This window comes from Musa acuminata, chromosome BXJ1-6 (genome assembly GCF_036884655.1).
Source record: "Musa acuminata AAA Group cultivar baxijiao chromosome BXJ1-6, Cavendish_Baxijiao_AAA, whole genome shotgun sequence".
NCBI lineage: Eukaryota > Viridiplantae > Streptophyta > Magnoliopsida > Zingiberales > Musaceae > Musa > Musa acuminata.
This window is the reverse complement of record NC_088332.1, coordinates 13204014-13218819: the sequence shown is the minus strand read 5'-3', so window position 1 is coordinate 13218819 and position 14806 is coordinate 13204014. Positions and strand designations below refer to the sequence as shown.

At 45.3% G+C, this 14806-nt stretch overlaps 2 protein-coding genes across 3 annotated transcripts; both read right to left on the bottom strand.

Moving 5' to 3' along the window:
* Window positions 1-1165: 1165 nt before the first annotated feature.
* LOC135677721 (uncharacterized) lies at window positions 1166-2233 on the bottom strand. The gene has a single exon (XM_065190099.1). The coding sequence runs from the start codon at window positions 1988-1990 to the stop codon at window positions 1334-1336; it is 657 nt and encodes a 218-aa protein (XP_065046171.1). The 5' UTR covers window positions 1991-2233; the 3' UTR covers window positions 1166-1333.
* A 1487-nt stretch (window positions 2234-3720) lies between these two features.
* LOC103987964 (respiratory burst oxidase homolog protein B) lies at window positions 3721-8569 on the bottom strand. Of its 2 annotated transcripts, XM_009406441.3 has the most exons (11): window positions 7668-8567; window positions 7337-7496; window positions 7186-7234; window positions 6950-7063; window positions 6406-6837; window positions 5934-6320; window positions 5620-5831; window positions 5435-5537; window positions 5205-5275; window positions 4417-4979; window positions 3721-4167 (listed from the first exon to the last, which is right to left on the bottom strand). In XM_009406441.3, exons 1-11 carry the CDS (start codon window positions 8275-8277, stop codon window positions 4058-4060), a joined length of 2811 nt encoding a protein of 936 aa, XP_009404716.2. In that variant the 5' UTR covers window positions 8278-8567; the 3' UTR covers window positions 3721-4057. The 2 variants fall into 2 exon arrangements, 1 of the variants encoding a protein (XP_009404716.2); XR_010514258.1 differs by lacking the exon at window positions 5205-5275 and having other exon boundaries at window positions 7668-8569.
* Window positions 8570-14806: the final 6237 nt, after the last annotated feature.

Below are 14806 nucleotides of genomic sequence, written 5' to 3'. Positions count from 1 at the left end.
CTCAAGATATCCTTCATTTCATACAAGAAGGAAGATAATGATCGATGTCGCGAAAGAAGAACTATTGTAATCTCTTGGATGCTTTCTTGAAATGGGATCGACATACATTAACATCCGATCACACATCTTCTTCTACTTACTACTCGAGAGCGTTGGATGTCGTCAATTATCGATCGTCACACTATACCATCGAAGGCGGTGACGGATATCATCTCCATCCAAATCTAACCTAATGTGTGTCGAGATTAAGATCACCAACTTTGACTTTTATTTGATCGTCTCCCGAGTTGGAGTGAGAATACTCCTCGTTGGAGTCCCACTGGTAGCAATTCTTTAGTGGGTGAGCTGCGCACTGCCGCACCGCCAACAACTCCTCCTTTCACCAAATGTCACATTGACTTTGGACACTACACGAAGGATGATAATTAGGTGACTGTCGGTGTTTTTTTTTTTTTTTTTTTTTTTTTTTATAGTAGTACGACTTGATTCGAGTTCGACTCATGCGACTAATTTTGGTTTCGTTCAACATCTTGATTTCTCGTATTAATTTTAAGACATCTTTCGTATATGAAAATCGATATTACGAGAGAACTATTATCGTAATCCCTTAGATGTTTTCTTGAAATAGGATTAGAATATAAATAAAGTAAAATAGAATTTGAACTCATTAATCTATCTTCATGTCTACCTTTTATCTATTTTATTTATATTTTTATATTATATAAATATTTTTAAAAAATATTTTCTATTCGAATTCTACCGACGTTAAGAAGATATCGATTGAGATCTTTTATTATTTTTTCTATAATATGGCTATCGGATACATAATTAGAGAACAAAAACAAATTTTGGCTCAAAAGAATCCTCCAAACAAGTGGGAGTTGACTATATGAAGCTAAAGAAAGCCTCAGCTTTCCTATAAATTAGATAAATCTCATTTATATAACCATAACAAGCTTAATCATATTCACATAAAGTTTCATGTGACACACCTGAAATGCTAACAGATATGATTCATTGCCTTGTCCAATCAATAACCCACCCATCTTCTGTGACACCATTACCTTATTGTATGTGCATGTGAATTATATGATTTATTATCATGAGAAACCAGATCCAAACATGGTTGATTAATCAAAAGATATCAAGATCTACAAAGCATGCATGTTGAATTGTCTTCTATCATGATGTGCAGTTAATCAAGCATTTTTACAATTTACAAGACATTTTTTTTGTAGCACAAAAGAAAGAAAAAAAAAGTAGGTTTTTTTTTTATGTTTTTATTTCATTTTTACAAACACAGGAGAGTTAGCTGCTGCTGCTACTGCCAAACTCAAAGACTACCCTTCTTCTTCTTCCTCCTCTTGAAGCCACCGAATGGGTTGACTCCTCTGCTTCTCCTCTCGGATTCCCTAATAGTCTCCAGCTTCGGCTTCCACTGACTCGATCTGCACCTCACCAACGTCCTGTATTCCTTCTCCAACGCGTCTGTGGTGACGAGTCTGCTGGTACCGTCACGGCTCTCTTCTTCGAGGAATTCATCGGCGACTCTGATCTGAAGCGTCCCCGACGCCGTCTTCTGGATGTCGAAGGGCCTGAGGAGAGCACGCTTCCCGGCGCCGCTGGGGGCGAGGAGGGAGGTGGCGAGGGTGACGAAGGAGAGGACGGAGTGGAAGAAGTGCGAGGGGAGGAGGAAGTAGGAGTGGCCGGGCTGGAGCTGGTCGCCGGCAGCGAGCGGCGGGACCTTCTGGCCGATAAAGAAGGCGTCAGAGCGGCAGACGAGGTGGCAGGGGTGCTCCTTCATGAGCTCCGCCGCCGCCACTGGTCTGTGGTACACCCTTACCCGGCCGTCGCTGCCGATGAGCCGGACCCCTTCCGCCTGGACCGGAGGAGTCGGGCTAGTCCGGCTGGAGGCCGCCGGCCGGCACGCCAAGCCCACCACGTGGAAGCACCACGGGATCATCTGCAGATCGAGCGACTTCAACCGCATCTACGCAGCTACGATCTTTCTCCTCGTACGCACGCTGTATCGATGCAACACGACTGACACAACCCACCGTGGAGTAAGAGAACAGAGACGAGATGAGAGGAGACTGGACGAACAGTGTGAGGGGATGATAAGGATGAGATCAGAGGGGAGGAGGGATTTATACAAGGCAGATTTGGGCATCGTTTTTTGTGGGCACGAGGGGAGGACCGCGTGAGATGTGGGAATAGCTTTTTGTTTGGCTGTCTGACCGGAGACTGTGCACGGTTCCACATCTTTTTCGCTTTGCCACAGTAGGCTTTTGTTCTTTAGGACCGCTCGTCGAGGTTTGGTGGCAGGTTTGACGCTTTGACCGACCTCTCCAAAGTCTCTATCTCCCTCTCCTCCTCCTCCTCCTGCTTTCAACCGGCGGCCTTTGGTTTTGCCTTCTTCTCTGTGTCTCGATTCACGTGATGAAGACGAGAATGGACTCACGAGCTAACATGAACTCAGAAAGGCATATTTCTGACGACGGATTGGATTCAACTCGGACACCTACCGGTACTTGTTGGTGAGTCAGGTCAGGAGCAGGTCAAACGCCACCCATTGTTGATTCAAAATAGGGTGTTTGACCACTGGAGAAGTTTGGAGTAGCCCAAGATAAGTAAAACCCGGATGTGAAGCTTTATGCACCCAATACACTGCACGAGGGGACCTCAATACTTACTACTGCTCCTTCTTCCCCTCCCCCTACCCTTTGAAATAAAGTGGGGATGTGACCACAACCCTAGACAAAGTCTTATTTTAAGTGTTCAAAAGCTTCAGAGGCAGATGGCATCTTTTTTTAGGCACTCTTCTCCTCTTCTTTTTATCGGTCTGATGAGACGACGACAGCGATGACAAGTCTGTGGACCTCATCGTCACTCTGGCCAACGTGTTCATATCAGAAAAAAAAAAGGGAAAAAGACACATCTATATCATACAATCCATCCATGTATACTTAATGGGTGCCATTAGTAATTTAATATTTAGTATTATTTAGTCGGTTCTGTAATTTATTATTATGAGTCGATTAAATGGGATAATCGATATATTATTTTCATTAAGTCTGAATTATTGACTCAAAAATATTTAAGTTTAAGTTAATAATTATATATTCATCATGCCCCTATAAATAAATCTTAATTTATTTTTGATGTGAGAATAAATCGAAATGTTATATTTATTTTCTACCCGAAGAAGTGAAGCATGAACTGATAGAACCAACCACCAAAGCAGCTGCTTTCATTGGTTTGATGTGTTGTTGTGTTCTATGTCTGATTTCGCCATTAAAGGCGCAGGCTTGTGCTTATAATGATGGATGAAGATGATGTAGCTTAAATTATTTAGGATTTCTTTTTTTGCTCTCAGTAATTTCAAATTCGACCAAATTGAATGGGCTCACTTTCTTTGTTTTCAGATTTGGGCCAATGGGCCGACAGTTCCGATCGCTTTATCCTGTGGGCGTAGGCATGATCAAAGTAGCAAACTTCATATATCTTTAGTTCGAACCCATATAACAAACAGTATGAAATTATGTTTTAGCAAAAAATAATTTTGTTGATTTCGTCTTTTGATGATGGATAAGGATATATGTGGGAGTCCTTAGTGGAATCAACGCCCTTATTCGGTTCGACCTTGATCACCACTATGACTATTTTAATTGGAGGCGTACTTCCTTCGGACCACCGGGCTTTGAATTAAAGTCATGGCACTTAAGAACACTTGTCACATTCATGCATATGAAAATACAATAATTTGATGCACATAGGATACGTGTCTTTGTTACACATCACAATAACTTGATGCTACCGATGCCAAGTACGTACAACCGGGCAAAATAAAAATAAATAAATAAATCGATTAAGTAGTATCATTAAAATATCTCATCCTACGATCTCTGGGGTTTTTGCAGTTGTCGTGGTGATGAACTCTTGGGATTGTTTTCTGGAGGTGGAACCAGTAGGCGAACAACTGTACAAAAGGCAGGAAGGTGGTGTACGGTGGCTGTGTGACGACGGATGATATACTGAGATGGGGAACGGGTGACTATTAGAAGTTCTCCTTGTGGAAGTCGAACTTGGTGCTTGTCTTCCTCGAGAAATCCGTGGCCAGCTGGCGCAACTCTTTAGTCAGGGTCGGGGCTCCACAGTAGAACACACCTGCGAGGACGACGAAGCAATACTAAGACAATGTTCTTTCTGATAGATGGTTTATAGCAACTGCCCCACATGCGTCTTAATTACATGGGCAATGACACAGACGCACATGCTTATCATGATTATACTCTGTAAGGTGCAATCATCGAACTGTTGTGATGGAAAATGGCATATAACGCTAAATTTTTTGGGCGTAATGATATGTATGCATGTAGTTATAGATGTAACGGAAGATGTTGAGAAGGAACGCACCGATTCGTTGGTCGCGGTGGTTGAGCGCGATGCGCTTGTAGACGTTGCGCCAGTTGGGGCGGGCGAAGTGGGACTTGACGCGGGTCCCCGACACGATGTCCACCCCGTGCTTGGCGTGGTTCAGCGACTGCAGCATCACGATGAGGGCCGACCGGGCGTCGCCCTCCTCGTACACGCTGGTGCAGAAGTTGTGCAGCTCGATCACCCCCTTCTTGTCCGCCTCCGCCACCTCGTTCATCACCCCACGGAACCACTCGAACGAACCCTGCTCCCGCGTCACCCAGTAGAAGTAGGCCCTCCTCGTCCTGAACGATGAGGACGGCGACGATGTCAGCTTCCTCTGGTGGCTGCTGCTGCCGCCGCCGCTGCCATCCTCTTCCGACCTGCCATCGTCAGACGACTCCTCGTCGGGGTCCAATTGCTTCATGTTGTTGACGATGTCCTTCACGATGCTGATGAAGGGGGTGGCGCCGATGCCCAGCCCCACCAGCAGCACCACCTCGTACTTCTTGTATTCTTGGGCGGGCGCACCATACGGACCATCAATCAGCACCCTCGGGAAGCTGTTTGTTCACTAACTCGTTAGGGGAGGCAGATGAGAACATTTTCTGCGTGTAGTGGTGCGGTTGCAATTGGCGTGTGCAAGTGAGACTCGTGTGAGATATTATAAGCAGCATCCTCCTAATGGTTACGATAAGATTGTTTGGATAACGAGGGGACGGCAGGCAAAGCCTCCTACCGTTCCTACTAACATCATGCCATGGAAGAATAATTCAATTTGAACTTACGCGAGGCTGCTGCGGCTCTCGTGGTCTGATCTGAGAAGACCGCTTTGCCCGCTCGTCGGTGGCTGACATACCTACACACACCAAATCCACGTTTATCTTGGAGCCCAAAGAAAAAGAAGATGGTACCCTGGTTCATGTAAAATATTCGCCAAACCACTAACTAACGAGCTTAATCGTGCCGAATCCACTTTACCACAGAGTTGACAGACACAAACGGCAGAGAAATATACCTCCGAGAAAACAGCTTTGAGCTGCCTGGTCCAGTCACCCAGCGTCCGTATATGAACACTGATGTAATCATCTTGCGGAGCCGACGTGATGGAGAATGGGTGCCTGTTCTCAATTATTTTTCTCTATTGGTAAGAACGTTGAATCATCATGGCAAGGTACCAAGCAATTAAATGTGGGTAATTACCATTGGAAGGGGGAAACAGCGGCACAGTTGACGAAGATGTATTGGCCGCTTCTGCACTTGAAGCCTTGAGGCTTGGACATTTGAAGAGTCAAGACGTTGCCTGGGTACACCGCCACTTTCAAGATCTTGACCGCCCTTACGCTCGATCGGAGCGCTCGGATCAATCGTTCGCTGCCGTAGAGAATGACCGGGATCGCCAAGTACATCCACGTCTGGTGCGAGTAAACATGGACAGCGTCGTGGTCGATCAGTGACGGAGGAAGAGGAAGGGCAAAGCTGCATCATGTATTTGCGGGATGGTTCTGACTACGTACCGTCTTCTTGTACCATTTCTTGGTGAGGTAGAGGAAGGTGCCGTGGATGATGAGGAGGATGTAGACGACGACGAAGAGGTGGTGGGAGTACCAGAAAGCGTTGAACCCGGTGAGCCGTTTCAAGGGCGTGGGCAGGTTGAGCCGGTTGCGGCGGAACCAGGGGGAGGCCAGCGTGAAGGCGATGGCCATCAGGACGACCATCACCACCCCCGTCCACCCCTCCGTGCCCTTCACGAACCACCAGTAGTCGTCGGGCCGGGTGTCGCCGAAGAAACGCTTCATGGGCACGTACTCTTGGTCCGTCGCATGAAGAAGGCGCGGGAAGTCGCAGGTCAAGTGCGAGATGGCATGTAGCCCAACGCCAATAGCCACGCCCACTGCAATCACCTGTGTCACGCAGCCAACGACACAGGAGGAGGAAATGAGGTTGGAGTCCCAAGAGACGCAGGCCACAGGGCTTACAGTTGTGTACCTTGTGGAAATTGAGGTTGTCGTCGAAGGGCAGGACCTTGCCGAGCCTGGTCTTGGTGCGGAGGCAGGTGATGGTGTTGCGGCAGACAGGGAGGAGGATGAGGGCCATGTTGAACTTGAGCGTCTCGGCGCCGCCCTTGGCGACGCAGACGCAGTAGCCCATGACATGGAACACAGCGCGGCGCCGGTACTGGACAAACTTCCACGCGAAGAGGCCGGCGCAGACGCCCAGCCACAGCGCCATCACCCACGCCCGCTTCCAGTGGTCCTCCAGGAAGTAGCGCGCCTCGTGGTACCACCGCACCAGTGGGTTGGGCTCCCGCGTCGGCCTCAGCTTCTGGCTCAGCATCTGGCTCAGGTTCCGGCTGTTGGTGGTGCCGATTTGCGCGGAGTAGGCCGGCGCCTGCAGCAGCAGCATCTCCAGGTTGTATATCTGAGGCCACGATCACCGTCACTTAGTTACCCGCGAGACTCAGATCGCCGAAGTCCACACGACCCAACTCTGCCAAGCAATTTCTCCAGCGCACCAACAAGACTTCTCTTACCTCAATGTAGCCGACATTTTCCGGGTCCAGTTCCTCCATGATAAGCGCGGCGTACTCCTCCGCCTGCTCTTGAATGTTGGAGAGATTATTGGCCGAAGCGCTCAGCGAGATGATCTGTTTGCCAACCATGTGTTTGCTGAGCACGAATACTAGTATGATGTTCCAAAATTAAGTGATAATTAAGACGCCAATCTGCTCGTCTTCACTACAGAGCACTGAATCTCGAGCTCGATTACCTTTCGGACTTCTTCTTCTGTGATTCTTCCATCCGCGTTCTTATCCACCCTGTTTATGGGATGCCAAATTAATGACCGCGAACTTATTCCGAATTCTAATCTCTTATTCAAATTGCAAAGGAACAGAACGTATAATTAATCTAGTTTTTACATGTCGAAGAAGGTTTGGAGTCTGGAATCGAAGCTCTGGTCCGCAATCTGATCCCAAAACTCTCTCAGCTCAGCCTTTGTGACCTTATCCCCTCTGATGTGTCTTCTTCTGGACAATGCATCGAACAGCTCTCCTGCAAAATCCTTCGACTCCTTCATCCCTGTCAATCCCATTGTTGTCGATTTTAAATCTAATATCATAAAAATGTATGATGTTTTCGCTCCAAGGAAACAAGAAATTAAGTAACAAAAAAACGAAAAAATAAAAAGGAGAATCAGGAAAAATGGAAGAATTGGTGGAGGCTGAAGAGGGGAAACGAAAGGGAACAAACCGATGCACTGAGCGAAGCGAGATCGGTGGAGGTTGCCATCGACGGCGAGCTCGTCGAAGCGGCGCTCGACAGCAGCCCATCCGGCGGCACCGTCGGCCCTGCTGATGAACTTGAGGCCCTTGAGGGCGTGGGCTGCGGCAGACCTGGTCCGATCGAGCTTCCCCACCCCGCTGCGCCGACCGAACGACGCCAGCCGCCGGATCTCCTGCGACACCTGCCGGAACTTCAACGACGCCGTGCGCATGACCGACGATCCGAACGCCGCGGCCGCCGACCGCCTCTCCAGCTCCCGCGCCAGCGCCGCCACCTCCGGGTCCCCCTCCCCGTCCCCGTCGCCACCCGCCGCCTTCACGCTGTGCACCGCCACCGCGTCGTCGCGCACGTCCAGGGTGATCTCCACGTACGTCCCGTCCTCCTCCTCCTCCTCCGTCCCCTTCGCCGTCGCCGCGGAGGACGGCGAGTCCGGGACGCTGCATCGGGCGCCGTTCTTGTCCCCGAGCGGCCCGGTTAAGGGACCACTGAAGCTTATGCCGCCGGCGGTCTGCGCGCTGATAGCGTCCATTGGGCTTTCGCTGCCTGTTCCCTCTTCGTTCGATCCCGTCTTCTTCATCCCCGATTTGAGATCTGCGCTTCCAAATCTCCGATCCGACTCCAATAAAAACAAAAAAACTGGCACTAAAGATTTAGCCAAACCGAGAGAGGCGTCAAAGGACGACGAAGGGGGAGAAGAAGTACGCTTTTGGTTTCATTTTTGGGGACTGATCCAAAAACAAGTAGCGGTGGTGTGGGAGGAGCAAACCGGGAGTAATGCAGCTTTCCGACGAGGTGGTTGGGAATATAACCCTCCGCGTTCCGCGTTTCGAACATGCAGATCCAAAGAATTCATATCCCATGTGGCTCTCTCCAATCAAGTGCGACCCGCGGGACTAGGATATTTAATGCACTCTAATGTGCTAAGAAACATGCTGATGAACAACGATGTTGAAGTAAAAGGGTCCAACCGCGGTAAAAAAAAAGTCCAAATAAGCATTCCATCGAGTGGTACAGTTGCGGGTCGGAAAACGAGGGATCCTTTTTATTCCTGCTAAAAGGTTTCGTTGCGGTGTCGAAGCGATCGGAGTCATAAATCGGGAGGATCTGTGGCTGGCGATGGCAAAAGGACGTGGGCAGCACATGCTATCGATCTCTTCTCGTCTTGTTCGAGTGAGTAGGTCGCGACTGATATCATTCAGTCAACCAAATCGATGATGGCTTGGCTGGCGCAGATGAGTTGGGGGTTTGCTAAAGAAATGTGTGTCGGTGGCTGCCGCAGTGGCGATGCATTTCGTCGATCATGTGGAGTGCAAGCATCCATCGGGTGGCAGAAAACGACCACATGGCGAGGGACGAGCTAATGATCCCTCCCTCCCCCGCCTCCCCCGCCTCCGGGGAGAGTTTTCTTAGACATCAGTTGTTGCTTTCGCCGCATTACAAGTCAATGTTGAGGGTTTCTAATGAGGAACAACACACATCTTGTTGTTGTTCTGTGTGACAACAATGAGGAACTACACCTATCTTGTCGTTTAATACATCGAAGACTCGGTGTCGCAGATGACATCCTAACTAATGTCCAGCCGACAGTGAGGAGTGACATGCACTGCACGCACGAGGCTCGAGGTTGTGCAAAGAAGCAGTGTGTGTGTGTGTGGGCGCGCGCGCGCACGCGAGAGAGAGAGAGAGGACGACTCATCAATTATTTTGTGCATGCGAAAGAAACGTGAGAGATTAACAAGTGAAAGCCGGTCACAGTTTTCCGGCGTTCTATGCTGCATATTACATACAATATGCGAGATAACAGCAGTACAATAGATATATGTATCATTTGGAGTCTAATATTACATTATGATGTATATATATATCAAGGTAAAAAAAACATTATCATATGGTTGATATATGATTGTCCTCCAATTGATGCATCATGATCACTTGATCGATATCTCAAATCGACTAATATGTTATGTGGGGTAGACGTAACGAGGCATGAGGAAAGTAGATCATGTGGGATGGATGTATGGCGTGGGTTAATCACCACCTTTGAGGAAAAGATGTATGGAGAAGGAGGATGACCAATTTATGTCTTATGTTTTGAGCATTCGAAAAAACGATGGTTAGAGCAATAACACATATGTAATACGTTAAGAAGTGCTGTATTATTTCTCTCCGTGTTGATATATTCATATTTATAATTCGTTAAATTCCTAACATTAATGTCCTTTCTAAACCAACACAAAATCCTATTTCTTATCTTGTCGTCAAAGACTTTTGTATCGTGTTATATTGATATGGTGAGTATTATTTCGCCAATTCAGATTTGACATGTGGATCCTAATCACACTGATCATGATAAAACAAGTCAATGAAAGCACATCAAAATGATAAATATATTACAACTCAAATTTGATTAAGAGAATATAAAAAGACTTCTCTAGTATAAAATAATTTCTCTAACTTTCTTAAATCTATTTGGATATTACCTACGTTGAGTATATACTAACTCGAATATTGAAAGAATCTTATTGGTATGTTTCTCATGTCTTTCGCGAGACACTCGGGATGAGATTTTAAGTTGGATTTTTGGATTATAAGATTGAATTGACAATTAAATCAGAAAAAAATCATAATGAACTAAACTTCCGTAAAGGGTTAGTTTGAGACTTGTCACCCTCGAGACTCACATCAGAAGCTTAAGATTAGTAGCACACAATGGGTTCAACGGGTTCAGATATTTCAAAAGAGGCAAAACTTAGGAACAGATCATATTCGGAGAGATATATATAGAAAAAGTTAGTTAGAATCAATAATAATATATGTGTATATGATTAAAAAATTAATTAGAATGTACAAGGTTGCCAATGCAGGTTGCTCGGGTGGTGAGGGCGAGCATCGAGTCGGGTCAGGTTCGAGCCTCGTCTCCTAAGCGTTGTCTTCTCTCTTGACAAGTGATGTGCTCCTTCGTTGCTGGACTCCTGCACATAGGTTGAGGTCGGGAGGGGGATTTCCTGACTCAACCCCTCCGAAGCTTAAGTTAGCTTTTAATGAAAAAAGAGAGAGTTTAGTGTTCGAAGTATCTCTCCCTCCTGATTAAGGAGGGTTAGCTTTTATACCTGTGAGGATGAGTTGGTCTTACGGGGTCAATTAAATACGGCTGACTTAAGCTTCTATACAAGCGCTGATTGACCAGCACGGATCGACATCGCACGATGTCGCCCCGAGCTTTCCAGGATGGTTGTACCGTGATGATGTCATTCGTACAGAAGGGGCGGTAAGCAATTGCCTGCCTCGTGTGTGTTGTGCGCCACATCATACTTAAGGTTTCACAATCATCGTGTCTGCTTGCCTAGGTCCACATGGGCGATACCAAAATATACCCTATCATTCTCTCTCCCCCCCCCCCCCCCCCCCCCCCCCCCCCCACATGAGTCATGCTCCAGGGGCATCGCTTAGCTTCTTCGTGGTGGTTGGTCCGAACGTCTTGTTGGGGCTAATCGGTTCAGTTGTTGGTCGTGTGTGAACTAGTTCAACAAGGAGCGAGGTGATTTTGCTAATGCATGATTTAAATCATGACCGATTGAGATGCATGACTCGGACTAAGACTAGACCCGTCAGCCAAGATACCTAACTCGAGCATCGACTCGACTGGTCTACTGAGGCGTAGTTTGGGCAGCGATTGGCCAAGTTGCGTGACTCGGGCATGGATTTGACTGGTCCACTGAGGCGTGGCTCGAGCATCGGACTGGCCAAGATGTGACTTGAATATTGGACTAGCCGCGAGGCATAGATCGGGCATTAGACTGGTCGAGATGTGACTCAGACATTTGGACTCGCCACAAGGCGTGGCTCGGGCATTGGACTAGCCAAGATGCGACTCGGACATTAGACTGGTCACGAGGCGTGCCTCGGGCATTGGATTGGTTGTGAGGCGTAGCTCGAGTATTGGACTGGTCGAGATGTGACTCGAATATTTGGACTAGCTGCGAGGCGTGGCATGGGCATTGGATTGGCCTAGATATGACTTGAATATTGGACTGGCCGCATGGCATGGCTCAGGTATTGGACTGGCCGCTAGACGTGTTGAATCTCAAATTTTGATGATGAAACCAATTGATAGTGTTTATGATCTGATCTGCGTTTTGAGTGAAGCAAGAAGCTTCGATCAAGGAGAGACAATTAAAGTAGGAAGAATTATATGGGCTAGAGTGGAACATGTCAGAAGATTGGACATCGAACTAGAGGATCGATCGATGTATCAACAGAAGGCTTCGAGCCATGAGTTCGAGCATCAAGCCAAGAAGAGCAGAAATTACGCCAATAAAATCAGAGTTATAGAGGTTAACTGGTCGATTGGACAATAAGCTGTGAGAGAGAACGATGCGCCGAAGATTTTGACGAAGCGCCAATGAACAAATGATATGTCGAACAACATTTTATTTAGCTTTGTAATACTTGTCTAGATCGAAGTAGGTTTTAGGTGTAATTGGGTTGGAATTGGGCCAACTCAATTAGGGTCAATTAAGCTCAAGTTTGGGCTATGTTAGGTCAAGTGAAAAGCCTAAACAGTGACTAAACAAGTGGAACCATTAGTAGCATAGTCTCAAAGACTATGTTAGGTAGTGGTACCACCAGATTGGGCGGTGGTACTACCTAGTGGTAAGGTGTCAAGCGATTGTACCATTAGTTTGGACAATAGTATTGCCTAGACATAGTCTCCTATGAGGTGGTATTATCAGACTAAGCGATGGTACCGCTCAATGTTAATGCTATAGGCAATGGTACCACCAGTATCCCGAAAACTAGGGATAAGACACTTTTAGGCTCCAAGTTTTAATTCATTTGTAGCTTATAAATACCCCTCTCATCTCTGCTCAAATTATATAAGCATAGAGAACTTAAAAGTAAGAAAAATGCTATAGTAATCACTTAGAAAACTCATCCTCTAGTCCTAAAGTTTAAAATTCAGTTTAAGGAGGAGTGAGTGCTTATAAAAGATTATCTTCTAAACATGTAAAAAGAGAAAAGGGGTGTAAAATAATAGTTGATATTCGCTTATTGAAGAAAGATCGTTAGTGGATGCCGGTGGCCTTGATCGAAGAGGAATTGAGAATAGATATAGATCATGATAACCGAACCACTATAAAACTTGGTTTGTATTTTTGTTCTTACTATTTTTCTTTATTGCAAATTGTGTTACTTACTGCTTTCGTTATGCTTTCGTATGTTTTGAAAGTTAAACATTTTCGATATTGACTTTTATCATATGAAGTTTTTAAATCAACGAGATTTTATCGCTGTATTAATTCACCACCCTCCCCTCCTTTCTTAATACCGACTCGATCCTAACATATAGTATCTCAATCGACAAGGACTCAGTCGATACTCAACAGTAAGATAAGGAGGATAGAGTCAATAATCGAATCATGTGAATATCATCTTAATCTAAAATATTTAAAAAAAAATTATTCATAAGATAAAATATTCTTTCAACTGAACTCATCGTAAACGACCAACAAGACAATAGTAATAAAGGTTAATATAGATTGATACCTCTGACTTAGTTGGTAACTGCATAGCCATCACCAATATATATGCTAACTTAGTTGGTAACATATTGGCATGTGATTGGTTTCCAAATACCATTCCTTCCTTCAAAAATGCTATCAATGCGCCTCATGATGTGATGTTGTCTTTTCTCAAAGGTGGAGTTTATGCTTTATATTGTTGTGTCGGCCCTATGGATTATTCTGTTCTCTCATGACAATATTAAGTTGTGATGGGAGTAAGTTTACCACCGGATGAAGGTCATCGTCACTATGAGTTGTTTGGGAAGAAGTCTCAAGTCTATCAATGTCAAGAGCACAATCAAGGAAACCCAATGGTGAACATTGTTCTTCCTTATTTGGAGGGACAATTCCACGAGATAGATGCTAAAAGTTTGTGGATGCAACTCTTCCGATGATGTTCAAATTAGTGAGAAGCTTCCTAAGGTGTCGAGAGCTCTAATTAGATCGTTTTTATAACATATATACTTATTAATAATTTAATATTAATATACTCATTAAATTTTATAAGTTAATTTAAATTTGACCCGCTTATAATACGAGCTTAACGTTCTCATCAAGAACCAACATAGTTCATTCGCAAGTAAGTTTTTCTTTCTCGAACTCTTTCGTTATGTCTAATACTAGATAGATGGCTTAGCTTGATGTGATAATTGACATATTAAATTTGTTGGGCTTGGATTACTATCACAATAATGCAAGTGCTCAACTAAGTTACGAGGAAAATTTTGATTAGGTGCTCATTTAAGTAAAATAAGAGACTCTATTAACACTTTAATTGAAAATACACATCAAAGGTTCTTTTCTAATTGCAAACCAATCTGCCTCTTCAGAAATTAGAGTATGCAAGAACAAATCATTTTTACGGGAAATATTTTCTAATGAATGATCAATCATCTTAATCGCATCTTGATAATTAAGTCGAGATCGACGTTAATCCCTTCAGGACGCCGCAAAGGATAAACAAAAGATGATGGTTATGGGAAATATGAAAACTATCTAAGATTTCATATATGTCATGCAAACTGCCAATTGCATGCCCTTCATGAAACATTGGAAATGTAGAAATTAGTTATAGTGGGTTTTCATGAAGTCTATAAACATGAAAATGCTGGCCCAACTCATTGATTTGGGCTCTAATTGGGCCTTTCTAAGAACGTGATACCATCAGTAATTGGAAGTGTGCTGATCGTTTTGTCTAGCTTAAACCTCCTAATCCACAAGACATGGTGGGAAGAATCAGAGGAGACATTGCTACATTGCACCATGATAGGTTGGTGGTGTGTCCAAAGCAGCCAGATAGGATGTGTACAATGCGCAGACACAAGTGTGTGAAAGTGAAGAGATCTTTTGAATCCATTTATCCAAAGTGGCATGATGGGTGGCAACAAAGTGTGGGGAGAGGATAAATAGGAGTCCTTTTGTCCCAAAGGCTAAGTAACAAAGCTGAGGGGGGGCTAAAGTTTGAAGCTTTATGGATGGGGCTTTTTTGAATCTGATTCCATTCTGCAATCTATGATGTGTGGGGAGAAAAAAAATGAAATG

Excerpts from the sequence above, each read along its gene's own strand:
- LOC135677721 (XM_065190099.1), bottom strand. The coding sequence starts at position 1,990 with ATGCGGTTGAAGTCGCTCGATCTGCAGATGATCCCGTGGTGCTTCCAC.
- LOC103987964 (XM_009406441.3), bottom strand. The coding sequence starts at position 8,277 with ATGAAGAAGACGGGATCGAACGAAGAGGGAACAGGCAGCGAAAGCCCA. Across the intron at positions 7,497-7,667 it reads TCGCTTCGCTCAGTGCATCG|GGATGAAGGAGTCGAAGGAT; the intron begins GTTTGTTCCCTT and ends TGGGATTGACAG. Across the intron at positions 4,168-4,416 it reads CCACCGCGACCAACGAATCG|GTGTGTTCTACTGTGGAGCC; the intron begins GTGCGTTCCTTC and ends TCGTCCTCGCAG.